This window comes from Ambystoma mexicanum, chromosome 2q (assembly GCF_040938575.1).
Source record: "Ambystoma mexicanum isolate Mex_15411 chromosome 2q, UKY_AmexF1_1, whole genome shotgun sequence".
In the NCBI taxonomy this organism is placed as follows: domain Eukaryota; kingdom Metazoa; phylum Chordata; class Amphibia; order Caudata; family Ambystomatidae; genus Ambystoma; species Ambystoma mexicanum.
This window is the reverse complement of record NC_090924.1, coordinates 538,972,530-538,990,801: the sequence shown is the minus strand read 5'-3', so window position 1 is coordinate 538,990,801 and position 18,272 is coordinate 538,972,530. Positions and strand designations below refer to the sequence as shown.

At 48.0% G+C, this 18,272-nt stretch overlaps 1 protein-coding gene across 1 annotated transcript in view; it reads right to left on the bottom strand.

Moving 5' to 3' along the window:
- The window catches only part of ACAA1 (acetyl-CoA acyltransferase 1), a 268,026-nt gene that overhangs the window by 134,207 nt on the left and 115,547 nt on the right, over positions 1-18,272 (bottom strand). Inside the window, exon 4 of the mRNA XM_069647684.1 lies at positions 899-978. Within this exon, the coding sequence (XP_069503785.1) occupies positions 899-978 (80 nt within the window). The remainder of the gene's footprint in view (positions 1-898; positions 979-18,272) is intronic.

The window sequence follows — 18,272 nt, the reverse complement described above, 5'->3', positions numbered from 1 at the left end:
GAGACGGATGTATTTGAGTACTGAAGAACTAAAGTCTTTCAATAAAGGCAAGCCTGGCATCTTTGCATCAAAGATAGTACAGCATATTTATCTCTAAACATCTGAGAAAGCTTTGAACTAGCAACGTCATCAAATTAACAGGGGATGCTGATAACTTAATCTAGAAAATGTGTTCTAATTTCAATTCCACCTGTGGGCCCGTCGTTTCATACTGTGTTACTTAATATATACGCATAATGGTAATTGCAATAAGAGGGTGTAGGCTGCAGGGTCAGAGGAAGGTGTCTAAACATGTCAGATTAAAATGTGCATTGTGCAAGCTTTGGACTTCACTCCTTTAAAACTACCAATCCACTTGCATGGCAACCGCAAGGTTCCAATCACCGAACAATGGGCCTCATTATAGGTCGGCCGGTCTGGTAAAAAAGTGCTGGTATTGATGTATACCCCCACTTTGCGGGACCGGCCAACTACAGGTTTGCGGTGGGGCACATGTGTTCTCTCCAGCTAAAAGCTGGAGGTAAGGAAGGCGCCCCACCGGCAAAAAAAGCCATCATTACAGGACCGGTATTGCTGGTGCTGGTAATGACGGCAAATCCCCTGAATGGGGATTAACACTGTCAATGCGGCACTCATAATCCAGCAACAACACGGCTGGACCAAGTGCCGGAAACTGAACTAATTTTGGTCATTATCGATAGCGGCAGCCTTATAATGAGCCGATTGTTATTACCCAAAATCAGTGATGGGCCTACTCCTAAATGATTAGGTGCTTATTTTATGGCACAGCAGATATCCCAAGCATATTTCATTTTCGTTCTCAAAGTAAGACACAGGAGCTCTGTAGACAATATTCCCAGTAGTTGGTAAGCAGGATGGCTAGACAAACTGTTCTTACCAGCAATGTTGATGACCGCTTGCAAACCTGAGGAACACTGTCTGTTGACACAATACACAGGCACAGACTCTGGAAAACCACTATAAGAAACAAAAAGCAATGATTAGCTTTTCAATCGCCCGTGTCCAGGGAACTTTCACTCAAGGCATCAAAACGAAGTCAAAGAAGATCCTTGACAAAGACTTCCAAAACGCTATACCTAAAATATGGCCATCAATATGTTAGGATCACTTTCACAATTTAGCTATTTCTACATGAGAAAACTAATTATATTCTGTACATTTTAATCATTTCTTGGATTGACTGAGCAACATCAAGAACAAAAGGATTCATGATGGTTGAATCTGTATGAAGACCTGGTCAAAGAAAATCAGTCCATGGCGTAGATTGATCATAACTATGCTTTATGTTGGCCAAATCATAGTCCACTCTCATGTCTTCTTTGCATCTGTTCGGGTTCATCAGAGTGCCAAAGATTACTGTTGTCTACAGCACAGTATACCCTCCAGATTAATATGGAGCCAAATTCCTCCCCAGTGTGACCGAGGATACCGAAACACTATTTTCCTCAAACTCTCAAAATGATTTAAAAAGTGAATAATGCATTGTGCATCCTATGAAGATAGCAAGTACTTCCCTCTATAAAACGGTATCAGGTAATAATATCCCCATATATATGGTCGCCGTAAATAATATCGCCGGGAAAATGTCGAGGCAATATTATTTGGATGACCATATATATGGGGACAGGGGCAAAAACACATTTATTTTTTTTTAAATAAAAATAAAAAAATTTTTTAAAAAGTTTGGGGGTTGCAGGTGTCCCCCCCCGCATGTTCCATGCAATAATGTCGCCACAAAAAACGGCAATTTTTCAGCGATATTTTTGATTGGCGAGATTTTTGTAGCGACATTATTACATGGAACCTATAAAACTGTCAGCAAGGTGGTTTAAAAAAAATAGTAATTTGATAAATTAATTTATATCTTTTTGATTGGCACCTTCTGAACATTCAGACATGTCTAAAAAGCATATATTAGGTTTCATCATATTTTTTATATATCCAATTTGGCTTTAACCTCAACCATCTTTCCCTTATTTGAAGATGCTATTTGTTTCAGTTTTTTCCCGTCCAACTATCAAGATGTCCACTCCCATTAACTTATGCATGCATTGACTATTTCTTTTTCTAGCTTTTCTGAAACTCCAAAACGATCAATCCTATACTTATGATGATTTTCATATGGTTATGTATATCTGAATCCTGAGTCAATTGCAAGATGTTCACATCAACATTTCTTTTTTCTGCATTTTGACTTGAGTGCATCATTCACTTGTCCTTCATGATTGACTCTTCCATTTGCGTTCACCAGACCCACTAGTCCTTCTGATTCTAATCCCATATCCAGCAGATATAGATCCTCATCACCACGTGGGAACGCTGTACAGGTTCAATACTTAAGAAGCACCATTATCCATATTTATTCATTCTTTAAAATTTCTTGCACATTTACACAACCTTTTATCTGAGTTTACAGTTTTATGCAAAACCATCAGCCATTGGGACCTTTCGTGCCATGGTAAGACAGGCATTCTTTTTATTCTTAAAAGAATGAAAATTAAAACTTGCAAATAAAGAAACAAAAATCATAGAAAGATAATTGAAATAATTAAATCAAAGAAGAAACAATGGTTACACACTATTCCAGGCAATCAGACATAACAGGGTGTCATGTCCTCACTGTTTAGGAACAAATCAAGCGCTGATAAAAAGGGAACCACCCAAAAAATGACTGAGAAAAAAAGACTGAATGGGAGATTTGGCCAAATGTAGGCCGTTCAAAAATTCCAAACAGTTGAAAAGTTTGACCAAATCCCCCATTCGGTGGCAAGGGCTGCAGGGGTCTCCCCGAGACCCTTGATCACTATATAGCGCGTGGAGGTTACTGGGGTGTCCCCCGCAGCCCGTCCCAGAAAAAATTAAGAAAAAAAAAGAAAGGACCCTGCACCGCCAGTTCCCGATCATGGAAGTGAAGGGGAACAGGCGTCTCAGGGACAGAGCGAGTTGGCGGCACACATTTAAGTGTGCTGCCACAAGTTCAGTAGGGGTTGGGGGTGGGTGTGTGGGTCAAGGCGGAAATGTTAATGGGAGAAAAGACTGAAGGTTATTTCGGAAAAATAATCTTTGGTCTTTTTGTCCTCAATAATTTCCATCACAGGTTGCCTCTCCAATTCCAACTACTCACATTTTTGGCTCCTTCAGGGTTGATTGACTCGAGTGATTTTCATATAACTCATCAACACCCTGAGGTGTTCTTCTAACAGCAATTCGACTACATTTGGAGCCCCGGGTGTCTGACATTCCCTTGAATGCTTTGAACGTGATGGGAGGAATGGGTATGTGTGAGCAAGTCCAATTAACTTTACTCCTTTCGTTTTTCTAATGGGCACTTTCCTAGGATGCATGCTGTCAAACAATCCTCTGGAATTTGAAAGATTCTTGGCTATTTTCAAGGCAGAGGCTTAGCATCAAGCTACTTCTCCCTGCATCTCCCACAACACAGTCTGCTGTATTTGACAATACCAGCATTAGCACAAGCCATACACGCACCTTGTTTCTCTGGGCATCCAAGGGATCTGTTGCTGCAGGTATTTCACAATGACCAGGTTTCTCCCATCATTGGACGGGTCCTGGATTTTGTTAGAGGATTTTAGTAGGTCCTTCTCATGCATCAATCATTTTGCCATACAGCGCTCGGTCTCTATTTGTTTTGAGTGTTGTGCTTCTTGCCCCATTAGCCTGCCCTTTGGCCAGAACAGTCCTTTTCCTTCTTAGAATGAGACTAACAGTTTTAGTGGCAATTTTAGCCGAGGACTTAAACTTTGGTTGTTCACCACTGGTTAAAAATGAAGAAATAGCTTTTCTCTTGATTGGGTACTTTGACAAGGTGCCAGAAGCAGGAGTCGGACACATGGGTTACATGAGTCAAAGGTGAGATTTATTTATAAGAAAACGTATCTGTCCCGTCCCTAACTCTAGAGGGATTCCCCTACCTAATAAACAATCTCGGGTCAGTCCAGTCAAAATGTCTGTTCAACTAATAAATCTGTCCTCTGTCCAAACTCCTGATCTAGCCCCATCAATAATAACAGAAAACCACTAACTACTTTTCAGGAGGATGACTCCCGCCTCGAGATTAACAAAGGATTTTAACCTTCCCACACTAAACACTTAGACTTCAAATTGGGGTGTGAGGAGAATCGCTCCCTTCTCCCGACTCAGTTCCAACAAGGATTTTCAAAGTTTTAGTCAGTCTGTTACTCTAGGGTCCGATTTGCCAACCAGGAGAATGTCTCCCTTCTCCTGGCATAAATAGTTTGCTGGTATGATCAACAAACACTTCCCATCGACGCTTTAACTCCTGCCACTGTCGACCCCCCCCCCCCCCAATGGCTGTTGCACTTTCCTCCTGGGTAAAGGTCCAAAGATCCTCTCTGATAATTTACCAATGATTTCCAACTTTGAACAGTATCTCTCTTGATGAGATTGGTATGAGGGAGTTTACGTTTGGCCCACACTGCACAGTTCTTTTCTTCAGTAGATTCTTCACTGATACTGTGACGAGGAAGACCACCCCCGACGTCAAGATTAGAGTTCTTTCCGCTAGTGGTTTTATCTCTACAACTGGGCCAAAGGAGATTACTTTCAATGCACAGATTAAAGTCTCTTTCACTACTAGCGTTGTCTCCACGACTGGGCCAAGGGGGATTACTCCTGATGCAGATCACAGTCTTTTGCACCAGTAGCCTTATCACTGCCACTGGATCGAGGAAGATTACGCCCGATGTACAGGTTACAGTTTCTTTCATCAGTACCTTTTCGCTCTATACAGTATAGTGAGCGGGGGACACCCCAGCAGCTGCCCGAAAAAAAAACAGTTAAAAGGCAGCTCACTGACCAAAAGTAAAAAAAATAAAAAAAATAAAAATAAATAAATAATTTTTAAAAAAGGACCCTGCAGCGCCGGTTCACGATCACGGAAGTGAAAGGGAACCAGCATCACAGAGACACAGCGTGTGGGGAAGAAAGTTAAGTAGGGGTGTGGGAGGGTGGTGGGGGGGTGTTTTTATGTATGTATTATGTGTTTTTTTTTTTTTTATGGATGTCCGCATGGGAAATGGACGAACAATTTTGAGTTCATACATTTCCCATGCAGACTTTTTGTATGCGGGAAAATCACGTAGATCCATTTATTGGACCAAACGGTCCAGCTCATTGAGGCCATGCCACGGTTTCTCCTCTCTGGTCTTACAGTCGGGTCTGGTCCTGCTAGATCCCCGCAGGACTCTCCCACAGCTTGGTACTGGCATGCTCCATTCTGCAGTGTGTCCTCAGAGTTTGTAATTCCTTCCTGCGGTCTACTCCACTCCTGCTGCTGTTCCCAGCTGGACTTTAAACTTTGTTAGGTCCATTGTCTCTTATTATACAATGTTGCTTTAATTTCTTCCCACTTCATGTCCCACTTGGCATTTTCTGCCTTACTCCCTTCTAATGCTTCTGTGTACCTTATTTCGGACCACCGAATTTGTAAGGGACGCTTCAGATGTTTTCTCTCAATAGGTAGTCTGTGCTTCCATAAGCAAGAGATGGCGTCCTTAACATGGGATGAATGGGCCTTAGATTTACGCTTGCTACAGGGGGGGGTTGGTGGGGGGGAGAGATTGGTGCATGTGTCACTACTGCATCCAACATGGAATGGGGAAGCCCAGTAGTGAAGATTTTCTCTTCATCCTCAGTCCCACCTAAGCATGACCTTCCAGTCACATTGTAGATCTAACATGGAATTTCTGACTTTAGGTGATATCATGCAGTTGCTCAATACAGTGTAAGTGGTATTTCCGATGTTGGCAGGTCTTCAGTTAAACCTTCATCAAAATGACTTCCTGAGTTGGTTACCGAAGTAGTATGTGAATGGGTATCCATGGGGCTTTTGAAGTCCTGCTCTATTTCTAGGGTGCTTTTACACACTTTCCACTATGTTCCTTGAGGATTGTCAGTCTTATTTTGCTTTTCGCCATCATTGCTTGGATCCTGGTCTGGCTATGAGAACTTATAGGAGGGATATCTGGTGTTGGAAAATTAAGCACAACCTTTTCAAATATATTGGTTATTTTTCTTTGTGATGGCACTTGCGGTACTGGTGGCTAAAAAAGCATCCATGTTTCGTCTTCATTTAAGCTGTTTGATGACCTTGCATTGCTGCTCAAAATAACTGTTTGCCGGGCATTAATTGCCTGCTTGTTCTTGTAATGAGCATGTGTTCCTCTTTTTTGGCTATGCCCAACTGCTCGCCACTCCCCACTCTAAAGCACCCAAATAGCAAACTGGGCCGCAGACGACACAGCAATGGGTTGTGTGACGAATCAAGAGGATCTCGTCCTTGAGAACCCCAGAAGAAACACTACTCCCGTACCCAAATCAAGGAAGTTCCTCAAAATTCCCTTATTAAGCCCAATGCCGAATTCTGAAATACCATATGCATATATGTATTTCTGCAACTTGGCTCCTGTTACAAGTACTGCGAGGAAGAAGCCACGTCTAGATGAAAGAAGGTCAAGGGAAACAAAACACTCTAGTCCTCTTTCTGTGTCTAATCATACTGCCAACTATAAAAGCAAAGAAGACTAGATCAAAGTGTTCGTAGTGGTTGAGTAGGCAGCATCAATAATTGACTAAGATGCAGAGATCGTGGAAGTAGCAGCAGAGAGGTTGGGAGGAAGAGAAGACACCGGCAGGTTCCCGCACCATTCAGAGAATGAGTTTCGGCGGGGGCCTCCCCTTAGTGCCGACACCCCTCATCGGGGCCCAGCGGGACCAAGGGGGGGGGGGCGGGGCCACAGCCAAGCTTGGCTCCGCCCTGAGGAGGGGTAGGTGACCTCATCGCGAGGCGCAGGCGACAGCCGGGGATCTATAAAAGAGGCCCCCACACGTGGGTTTGGTCTCTTCTCTGGCTTCCTGCTCCGATGAATTTTGCCGAAGTCGGCTCTCTCTCTCGGTATCCAGCCCCGGTTGAAGGACGTTCTCAATTTGAATCCTTGTTCGTGGTCGTGTTTGGTGATCACCAGGGAGGTTACTGGTGGGGGTCCAGGAAGGTCGAGTTAAGAAGTCGGGACCTGTACTCGCGATCCTGCTACAGGAGTTCCAGCTGCAGCAGGCCTCGGTTCCTGCCGGGCGACAAGAGGTAACGTTCGCCGGAAAGGAGGGCAAGGGGCCAAGGGGGCGTTTTAATTTCGGCGGCCAGCGGTTGTTTGGGGAGGCCTTTTGGGGCTCGGCAACATTGTGTCGTGTCCAGCAGGAGGGATTCGCAAGGTTTAGGGGGGGCACAGGGCAGTCAGGGGGGGGGGGGAGAGTGTGTTAGGGGGCTACCCATGCTCGCTCGCGTCGGGGCCGAGCTCGCAGGAGGAATGACACGAGGGGATCATGTGGCCTGCCGGCGGGTAGGGGCCACTCGCTCTCGGCCACATCGGGTTGGGAAGGTAATCGGCAGGGAAATGTCTTCAATGCTGGCCGATGTCGGCGAGGGCCGTTACGCGGAAGGCGGGAGAGAGGGGGCCGTGCAATCAGGGCGGGCAGGGTGCCGGAGGAGCGGAGAGGCTCGAAAGTGAGGGGGGAGGAGCGGAGAGGCTCGAAGGGAGGGGGGTATCACTACATCGTGTGGCTAATGGCGGCTATGTGGAGAGCAATAGGGAGCTAGAGCGGAAAAGAACTAGGCGGAAAAATGTGGGTGATTGGGTTGAAAGAGTCGCTGCCATGTGGGGCAAAGGGGAAACTTTTTGAACCTGTATACGAAACCAACAAATGTAATAGCGCAATGTAAATATAGGATCGGGCAATTAATACATCGTTTTGATCATTTGCATGCGGTCCGGAAGATCCGGGGTTGGTTGGCGTTTGAGTTCGCCTTAGGTTTGGCGGAATCTGGAGGACCGGCGCGTGCCACTGTTGGGACAGCATCGCGTGGGTGATGGCGGTTAGGTGGAGAGTGAAAGGGAGCTAGAACGGTAAAGAACCAGGCCTGTGAAATTGGGTGATTGGGTTGAAAGAGTCGCGGCCATGCAGGGCAAGGGGGCAATGTTCTAAACCAGAATAAGAAACAAACAAATGTATTTATGCAATGGAAATGAATGACGAGACATCTTTTGCTAACTTGTATGCGGCCCGGGCGAATCCGGGGATTGGTTGGCGTCGAGTTTGCCTTAGATTTGGCGGAATCTGGATGGACTGCCGCCCCACGGTTGGGACACTGGGCGGCCGTCGTGCCACATTACTTTGTCAAAATGCATGCTAAGATCTCGGCTTGCGGGCCGTATGTTTGTCGGAATTTTGGAATGGCCACCGTGCCACTGTTTGAACACAAGGGGGCGCTGCGACACATTAAGTTATCAAGGGTGCAAGCGAATGTCGCAGGGTTCAAAGAGCTGCGACCATGGTGGGGCACGTTGGGAATTCGAGTGTGGTTCTTGGAGTCGGGGGGGGGGAAGGGGCATGGGGCGGGTCCGTTGACTTGCCTTGCATGACTTGGGGAGGGCGAATAATGCAACGCATCGCAGAGAAGCTTTCTTCTGAGAAGGGGGGGGGGGGAATTATGATATAGAACAAATTTTAAGCATTGGGGGTCATTTTATGACTGCAATTTTATGCAATCCGCGGGTAAAGAGGACGGATGGCTATATGGGTATTGCCAGCGAGATAATGTATGATGCAAACAGAAAGTACAGGGATAAGTTGTACGGCATGTTTTAACACGCTGCTATTCCACACGGGAAGCGCCGCTTTGATGCCATAACTCAGGCTGTAGGCACGGCAAAGAGTAAAAGCAGTAGAATCTGGTACGGGGCTGTACATAGCAACTTTCCGGGGTAGGTAATGGTGTGTCTGTTGGGCACTCTGCTCCTTAGATCGCTGATGTCGGGAAGGTGATTAGGTAAGTTCTCTTGGCTTTAAAAATCTCACACACTTGTGCGAGGCAGTCCGTTCGGGGCATCGGGTGGGCCCAGAGGCAGGTTGGGGGGGAATGAGTTGTAGTTGTGGGAACCGCGTGGGCTATGGCGGCGAGCTGGGGAAATGGGGGGTGGTTTCTGTGCAGGCGGTCGCTAAGGCGAGCAAATTGCGGCGCGTGTAGAGATGGTGCAACATGGGAATGTGATGACTGATATGATGTTGGATGCATTTATAACGCGTTTATATAAAATGTTTGCAAGGCCTGCAGGGGGGCCCGAGCGCAAGGCAAGAGCAAGGTTTCAAAATAAATAAATAAATGATGCCACAGTACCGCATGTCGGAAAATAGGAAATGAAGGAGGCTGGCGGGGGTGCAGCAAGTTTTAAAATCGCAAACCGTGGGAGGCAGTTTGTTTGGGAGTGGTGCTGTGAGCCTGGCGGGCAATGGCGACAAGCGCAAGGAGTATTAGGGGTCCGGCGCAGCGAGTTGGTGCAATGGGTGGATGGGACGCGATGCATAATTTATAACGCGCCTATACATAAGTGTCACAGGAGGGTATTCGGCCTCTAGTGCAAGGAAGAGCAAGGTTCAGAGAATTGTGGCCAACATGAACCAGGCATCGATGGGCAAATACACGAGATTGACTTTGATAAAGATTTTCCCAGAGCATTCGCAGTGTGTGTCTGGTCGACTGCGCGATCGTGTTACCCAAAGCAATGATGAGGGCCATGCATGGTTGTTCTGTGATTGAAGTTAGAGGGTGGAACAGGTATCCAAACAAGGGCATGTACCGACTCAACAGGCGTCACAGATAGAAGAAGGAAAGGAGAGCCTGATAGCATCGCGGCGGCCATGCACACAGAGTTTGGGCCGCCTTGTGGCGGGTGCGGGCCTATTTTATGGTTGAGCTCAGGTCGCTGCATGTTTATTTTGTCAACTGCTTTTCTTGGTGGGGGCAGCATGCGGCAAGGGCTGCTTAGTTGAAACGCTAGCTGGTTTTTTTCTCGTGTTGCCGCACGATTGCATTGGGGGCACTAGACGAAGTGCAACTATTTGGACGGCACAGTACATCAACGGGGGTAACAGGTGGGGGGGGTGCATCTTGTACGGTTTGTGCGTCCGCCTCGCAGTGGGAAAAGAGGCATGCAGGCTTTGTAGGATTATGGAGGAATGAGTTACTGGGCTTCTGTCGGTCCCTCACATAAGGCTGTTGGCATTCGGGTCCAGGATGGGTGGAACTGCGACGCGGTGGGGGAATGTGGGGCAATTTTGTACATTCAAATGCATCTAAGTTTGTTAGAAGGAGGGACGATATGCGGTATGGGGAATGTGTTTTATTTGGTAATTTAAATGCTTTGCATTTGTTTTGAAGTGGGTTGCCATTAGTTTTACTATGCTTCTAGTTTGGCTGGTGAATCGAATACATATGGGTGGGGGCATTTCCCACGCATTAATAAAGTTTTGCAAACATGCGCGCTGCGGGTTTTAAATACATTCTGTTTTGTTTGATTTTGGAGCATTTCTCAGGCATGAAGGGCGCCTTTTGCAAGGCGTGCCTAGGTTTGCCACGCTCATGGAAACGATGGGATTACTGATGGGGAGATTAAGGCATTTAGCGTGAGGTGGTTTGTATTGGGATTCAGCGCGGGGTTGTGGGATTGAGATCATGTTTGTGCTCACTGCCCCTTTCAGATAGTGGTGCACCATTTGGACGCACTGGGAATATGTTGGGATCAGCCGCACTTCAGTTTCCTGGTAGTGGTGTACGCTTGGGGGAAGAGCAGCATCGCATTGTACCACCATGTTAACATATAAGTTGTGCACATTGAGGATGATCTCTGTAGGGCGACCAATGTTAGGCGGGACAAGAAGGGTCACAAAATGGGGAATAAAGGTCGGCGCAACATGGCAGGAGAATATGTCCCACTTTGAGGAGGGGAGAGTTTAATGAGACGTTTATTGGTGTCTCATGGAGTTTGATGAAGAGTTAATCTATCGGTTAATGGCAATGTGCATTAACTGAGTATTCCCAGCGCAACCTTTTAAGGGCACCCCCCCTTTACTTTCCCTCGCTGCTACAGGTTGGCACAATCATTATACATTATTTTCAGTTGAAGTTATCATTCCAAGATGGACACTCTGGTATGCTCCCATATTACTCCTCCAAAATGCCTATATGACAGTTGGGTAAAGGGTCCATCGGCCCAGTGAGGTTTCCTGCTGCTTAACATCTAATCAAAGAGCATTCCAGGATGATGAGTCCAGGGGCTACATGCTCGCCTTGGAAGCAAAACGACACGGAGCAACACAGGAGCAATCCGTGGGCCTGACCATAGAAACTTCTGGGTTCGTGCACGCCCCACTTTTATCAGATCGCAGGTAGGCGCAGCAACCACACTTTAGAAGCATGATGGCTAAGAGCGTGGGTTAAGCCATGGGGAAGGTAGGGTGCGCAAGCCTGATCCCCCTCTCTCTTGCAGGAGAGGGGTGCTCGGGTGGGTGTGTGAGGGAGGGGAAAAGGGACAGGGGGTGCGAGGAGGGGCAGATTACGCGCACTGCAACAGGGGGGTTAAAAGGTAAGGGGAGTGTGTGAAGGTAGAGCGTATCGGGAGGGGGGGTATGGAAGAATGAAATGGGATTTCCAGCATGCCGTAAGTATAAGACAAGGGTAAAAGGTGGGCATAACAAGGAGGGGCAAACGAGGGGTTCCAGGAAGAAGCGGGCACAAATGGGGAGGATTACAGAAGGGAGAAGGCTGCCCGGTAGGTCATGGGAAAGGGGATGAGGTTCAATTAATTCGAAATGGAAGCTAACTAAGTTCACGCCGGTGGTAATTACACCCAGTGGATTGGGCCGGGGGACCTGGGGCCCATGGGGAAGTTTGAGTAGGGGATAACCGATGCAATAATGGTAAAGGAATAGGTGTGAATATCATAAAATTAAATTATGAAGTGCTTAACAAACGAGGGCTCTCCTGGAAGGGATCACGATGGCCGGGCAAGGCCCAACACACCCCCCCCCCCCCCATCTGTCGGAGGGGGACCTCGAAAAAGGAACGGCTCAGTGAAGGGAAGACCTGTTTCCGACATGCCCCTGTAGGAACAGTTGGCCCTCCTGCAAGGGAGTACGAACTAATGGAGCAGCGACCTGCAAGGAACGCCGTCACTCACGGGTGACGGTCAGGGACGGCGATTCCCTACGAATCATCACGCCACCGGTGGAGTCCGGAGGGTCAGCGTGCATGTTGCGAATGGAATGTTTAAGGGTAGAGGAACTAGGTACGAAGTATAGCAGGGTGTCCACACAGCACTAGGCGACCAGGTGCCTGAGGGGGAAGTCACTGCCGCCGGTTGCCCGCAGTGAGTCGTGGCGGAGGCACTGGTCGCAGTGAGGGGTTTCGGACAAACAAGCCCAGCGGATGTTACCTGGTGTTCCCGTTAGAAAGTACTGGTGGATACAACAAGGGGAACTGCACAGCCATCAGCTTATTATGAACGCCACCCAGGAGTATTAGACTCAGGGGAGGCCCATGTTTAAAGGGGAGGGTTAGGGGGCTTGACCTTCCAACTCCACAAGTGGGTGGGGGAAATGGGAAGTGCATCATTGGAAACAAAAATGGAGAGCAACGATGAAGGCAGCAAGGGGGGGGGGGGAAATGAAAAATTGCAGCAAACGGGGCTCGGCCAAGTAGGTTGGAAACTGGGGGGAGGGGGTCCGTGTGGGATTAGGGGTTGGTTAGGGGGGGGTGTTAATAGATGCGGGCCATATGCAATTGTCAGCTATAGGAGATGGGTACAAACACTTGGGAGGGGGGTCCTTAGAATGCGGGGGGTAGGGGCCAAGAGGAGCAGGGGGGATAGTTGGGGAGGATCCCTCTTTAGCGAAAGGCAGGGGAAGAGGATGGGGATAAGAAGGCTGCTGGGCTCTGGGGTGAAGGCAGCGCCTGATGGGGCCCTTGGGAACAAGAGGGTGCGATGGGGAAAGAGGGGCCGGAGGGGATGGGACAACTAAGCTAAGGCGGGGGGAGCTAGGGCAGCCCGGGGTCTCGGCGGAAGGGGGGTGATCCCTGGCAGGACGTGCTAGGGTAAGCCCCTTTTGGGGGAGAGAAATAATTAACAAGGATTAATAAGCCAACCAGGGGAAAGGGGATGAGGGAATCCAGGGGTAAAAAAGCAAGAGGGGGAAAAAGGAGACCTGAACGCATCCTTAAAAAAAGAGCCAAAGTGGAAAATGGAGAAAGAAAAGAAAGTAATACAAGGAAGGAAAATGCACGTAAATAGAGATGGGGAAAAGAAAATGAAAAGAAAAATTGCAAAAGAAAGAAATGGCCAAAGGGTAGAGAGGGACTGTTAGGGAGTTGCGGGGGGGGCGCCTGCGACGGGTCCCCAAGGACCCGAAGGGGCGGGGGGGGGTTGCAAAGTTGCATTGCTCTCAGTGCAGAATCCTGAGTTTAAAACGGAACACCTGTAAGCTAACTCCTGACTTTATGTATTTAATAAAAGTTTGCTGTGGCAATTTTTCTCCCACTCAGTCAACTGGTCATGCCTCTTATTTGTTGCAAGGGGGTGGGGGGGCGGCTCCAAGGGAGGAGGGTAGCGGGTAGGGAATAGGAATAAGGGGAGGTGGTGTATATGCAGCATATGTATGTGACGTGCCCCCACTGAGACTGTCTGCGCTAAGAAGCGCAGCAAAAAGTCGTGCACATGCTCCGCACGTCGCGAGATGTCAGGAAGACATCAAAGGCTTAGCTGAGTGCTGTTACCAGAGGCTCAGTGGAAGCCGAAAAAACAAACGGTGCAAAGTTGCACAAAACAAAGGTGCGCCAGCAGTGACGGTTCTCGCAACCCGAGAAACGTGTAAGAACAAAGCAGACGCCAATTCCCTGGTGAGAGGGAAATCAGCCACAGGACGTGAAACCCATTTGCATCCAAGCCCAGAGCTCGTGTCAGGGGGCGGCAGACACAGGATAGTGGGAGATGAGGGACGCTCCCCACCTGACAGGACCGTCACTTACAACTCCCTGGTGGGACTGGGGAGGAGACCCCGAGAAGTACAGATTTTGTCGGCTGGTGTTGGCAATGCAAGTCCAGGGAGGGCGTGACAGGTACGGCATGGGGGTGACCACATAGATTACTGTCACAATACCATTTACCATGCGGGTGGGGGGTGGAATACGGCTCCTATCCCAGGAATCTTGAGATATAAAGGAAACTGAAAGGAAATGAAAAGGTTAACACCACAATCCTTTTTATAAAAGTAAAATGGAGAGCAGTGATCTCAAATGAAGGGTGAACTAAGCCCTAGGGGGGATTATCTAAACCTCCCACAATTCGACTTGGGGCAATAAGGAAGTAACAGGCATCTAGGTGCTTGACAATAACACATACTCTTCCTCGTCCCAGTGAATGGGCTAAAGGTGAAAATGCCTGATCAGATTAGAAGTACCCAGTCCTTTCCAGGAGAGTACACCAATGCTGGGATACAAAGTATTACAAAGATATTCTCCATAGATGTGAGGAAAGACCAGAGAAGAGAATTGTCCCCCGGGCATGACAAAATCCACTTTACAGGGAAGAAAGTCACTTCCCAAATAGTGGGTGAACTAAGAAGTGAGAAAATCTCACTTGTAACATTGGTTTTTGAACACTCAGACTTGTTGAACTTCCATATTATAGCTTCACACAGCTAATTGGAAAAGGGGTTAAGGAAAACAGCCAAGCACCTATTTTTTCCCTTGTAGTTTTGTGGTATTTGAGTGCGAGGGTCAAACTAGGTTTTGGACACAGGACAGTGGACATTTATTTAGGCAATCCTGACAACTATCTAATTAGTTAGTTTTGTTGAGGCATGGAAACCAGTCGTAGATTTAGGGCTAGTAAGGCATTTTTCTAACTCCCTTTTATTAGCTAAATAAAAGCATATTGGGGAAAAAAAACCTGCACGGTTTCTATCTCCTTACTCCGACCTCCTTCACAGTGGACAAAGCAGAACCAGCCAAGACAAGACTGCTTGCGAGCACAGCCAGGATTAAAATATCAAGTAGTACAATGTCTCACTTGGATAAAACAAAGCACGTTTGTCCACCTCCCGAGCCTCAAAGCATCTACTTTGCCTCTGCCAAACACGTTTTTAGCAAAAATGTGCTGGCCAGGCAACAACAAAGTCAACAACTATGCTAACTAGGCCATGGGCTCAATAAAAAGGGAACAAACAGAAACACTACTTAAAGTGGGCTTCCAGTTATTCAACGCTTTGAATCTTACAGAAACTCACACAAATGCAAGCTACACATCTGAGCCACATTAGACCCACAAAAATGTTAAGCTCATTCGCTCTCTGGAGCTTCCATGCACAATCTTACTTTTGCAGCTAACTGCTTCGCCTGCTGCGTCACTCTGCTTCCTATGTGAACTGCTTCCACCCAACCAGCAAGCTGTAGTGTGCATGTGAGCGCATGCCAGTGGAGCGTACACTCACCTCAGAGTCGCTCTCTCCACCTCCCCACTAGAGCCATCAAAGCTTTGTCGTTTATAGACTTTCTGGTGCTTCCTTTTCCCAAACCTCACCTTTGCTATTTTTGGTACCTCCATAGCTTCTAACGTATAATGCCTGACATGACTGTGGAAATCGAGATAATATTGTGACCCCAATCGCATTGTTTAAATGTATGTTGGCCTACGCCAAGCTGTCTAAAGAATATTATGAACATAGGTTCCGCGGCAAGGTCTTGACCTTAATGTATCGTGAAAGCTGCCATCTTGGATTTAGCCGCCATTTTAGGTACTCTTGCCGTGCGAAAGTCACCTCGAATCACAAAATGGAGGCCGAATGACATTTCGAGTAAGACTTCGGCTATGGTGACCTCCGCACACGTGAATGAATAATATGTCCGCAGGCTACCTGTTAGGGTCATGAACTAAGACCCTGTCCTCTGTTTAACCTAGGTGTAAATATGTAACTGTATCAGCGAAACCGATCTAATATATGGAAATTGCATGTTCGACCTGGCTACGAACCCTAGCCGTTGTTCTAAGAATGGTTAACTTACAAGAGGGCTGGCCAATGCAGTACAAAATGTATAAAAACCCGAGCATCCCGATGATCGGTCTCTCCCACTTTCAGTGCGAACCTAACGTTGAAGGTTCGTGTGTTAGTCAGAGGGCCGAATAGCTATTCGCATGTCAATTGACTTTGGTAACTTTGTAACTTTGAAATAAAGCGCTTTGTATGTCCTTTGTAACCTGTGTTGGTGTGTTTCCTTTTGGGCTTCCCGGCCTCATGTCAATTTCTCTGTTTCCACAGTTGGCGCCCGAATAGGGACCCTCAAGATTGATGCCGGATCATTGAAGGTTGACGCAGACTATCGAATCGGGATCGGACGGTGTGATTCTGCGGGCCCGACCGATCGAGACGCGATACCTCGGCAGCGCTGCACGATCCGATCCTTGGGCGATAGTCGTGCGGTCTGACACGGCATCTTGACGAGGGTCCAATTCCGAGGCGGGTGTTAGGCGATCCTCTACACACCAGGCCACGACACATCAGAACACTGCTCACATTCCCACAACATCTCCTCCCAAGCTTCGAGGCTCAAGTGATTCGGTGAAACCACAGAACCGAAAACCTCGTACCAGTGTACGGGCTCGATTGCAACCCTTTCTGCATTGGCAACTGCCTTGGAGAACATATAGCAGAAAGGGCGGCCTTACGTCTTCACGCCGGTCACGTGATCGTTCCCCATGTGATCTTGGTGGACGTCACATGACCCAGGGGCGATCAGTATAAAGGTCTGAGAGACAGAACGCTCATTGCTTCTCAGCTGGCTTCGGACACTGTTTGGCGTTACAACTTGCTCCTTGTTACCTTGATCACGGAACTCTATCTCGGACTCCCTTGGACACCCCTTGGTACTTTTGCTTGGAACTGTTTACCTGTTGCCGGATATTTGGACTGCACCTCGACTTGTCTTTGGATCATCCCTTGGTACCCTGCTGGTCTCCTACGCCTTTTCCCTACTGGGGATTCAAGTCAAGCCCTGACTCCCACAGGTGGCTACTCCTCATCCACGCTAACCTGCGGTTCTACCATTCCAGGGACCGCCGCATCTAATGAGCCTCGAACCTCCCTACTAGGTTACCTGGGTCTCCCTTACACCAGATAGGTAAGACACTTTAGATTACTTTATTTACCTGCCTGTATTGTGATTGCCTGGTGCTTAACCTCCTTCCTTCTTGACAGCAGCATCGGTGTTCCAGAGGCTCCGTGGATCTGGGAAGACATCTCTCACCTGTGGCCTCAAGGGTCACACAGCGGGTTTCTATTTTCGTTCCCCTGTGCGTCACTTGGGGACGGAGGTCTCATCGGTCTACACGACACTCAAGTCAGAACAGACTGAGAAGCCGTATAGTCGTGTTAGACGATGCAGGGATCCACGGACGAACCCATAACTGCTTTAGTTCAGGCAATTACAATACTAAGGGCAGATATGGCCGCCGCGAACACAGTGATCCACCAAAGGCTGGATACCATACAGAGCGTTCAGCATTCACTTCCTCCAGACCCGGAGTTTGGAGAGGGCAGCTCCTCCCCTACACCGCCAGTCCCGACTCCGATAGTCCTCCCAACTCCTTCCCCCCTGGCTGCTCCTGAACGTTACCAGGGCGATCCCAAGACATTCAGAACCTTTGTTAACCAGTGCAAGTTGCATTTCTTATGCAGGCCTTTGGCTTTTCCCACGTCCACTGCTAAGGCCGCCTTCGCCCTTTCCCATTTAGCTGGAACAGCTGCCGCTTGGGCTAATCCCCTGTTAGAAAACAATAGCCCGGTTCTTTATGACTTTGATTTGTTGGTCCTAGAAATGTCCCGAGTATTCGATACTCGACACAAGGCACAGTCTAGGGATTTGGAGTTGTTGGAATTGACTCAGGGCAAAAGAACGCTGATAGATTACATCACCAGGTTTAATCAGCTAGTTGCGGAAACATCATGGCCAGAAAATAAGCGGGCGGTGGTCTTTTATAGGGGATTGAGTAACACCATGAAAGACGCTTTAGCAGTGATCCCTTCTATGCCTACTCAGTACCAGGAATTGGTTGATCTCGTCCTGCAGGTAGATGCACGCCGAGCGGAGCGTAGAGCTGAATCAGGGGCCTCCTCCTCTCCTCCTCTTGTTAATACTCCCGTTTCTGTTACTGTAGAACCTATGCAAGTGGGAGGGGTACGCAGTCCTATTACAACATCTGAGAGGGAACGAAGAAGGGTTGATAATGCGTGCTTTTACTGTGGCACCACTGGACATTTCGTGAAAGAGTGTCCTCGACGTCCCAAGAAGAGTCAGGTTTTTCGGATGGCTCGACCTTAGAACCGGAGAC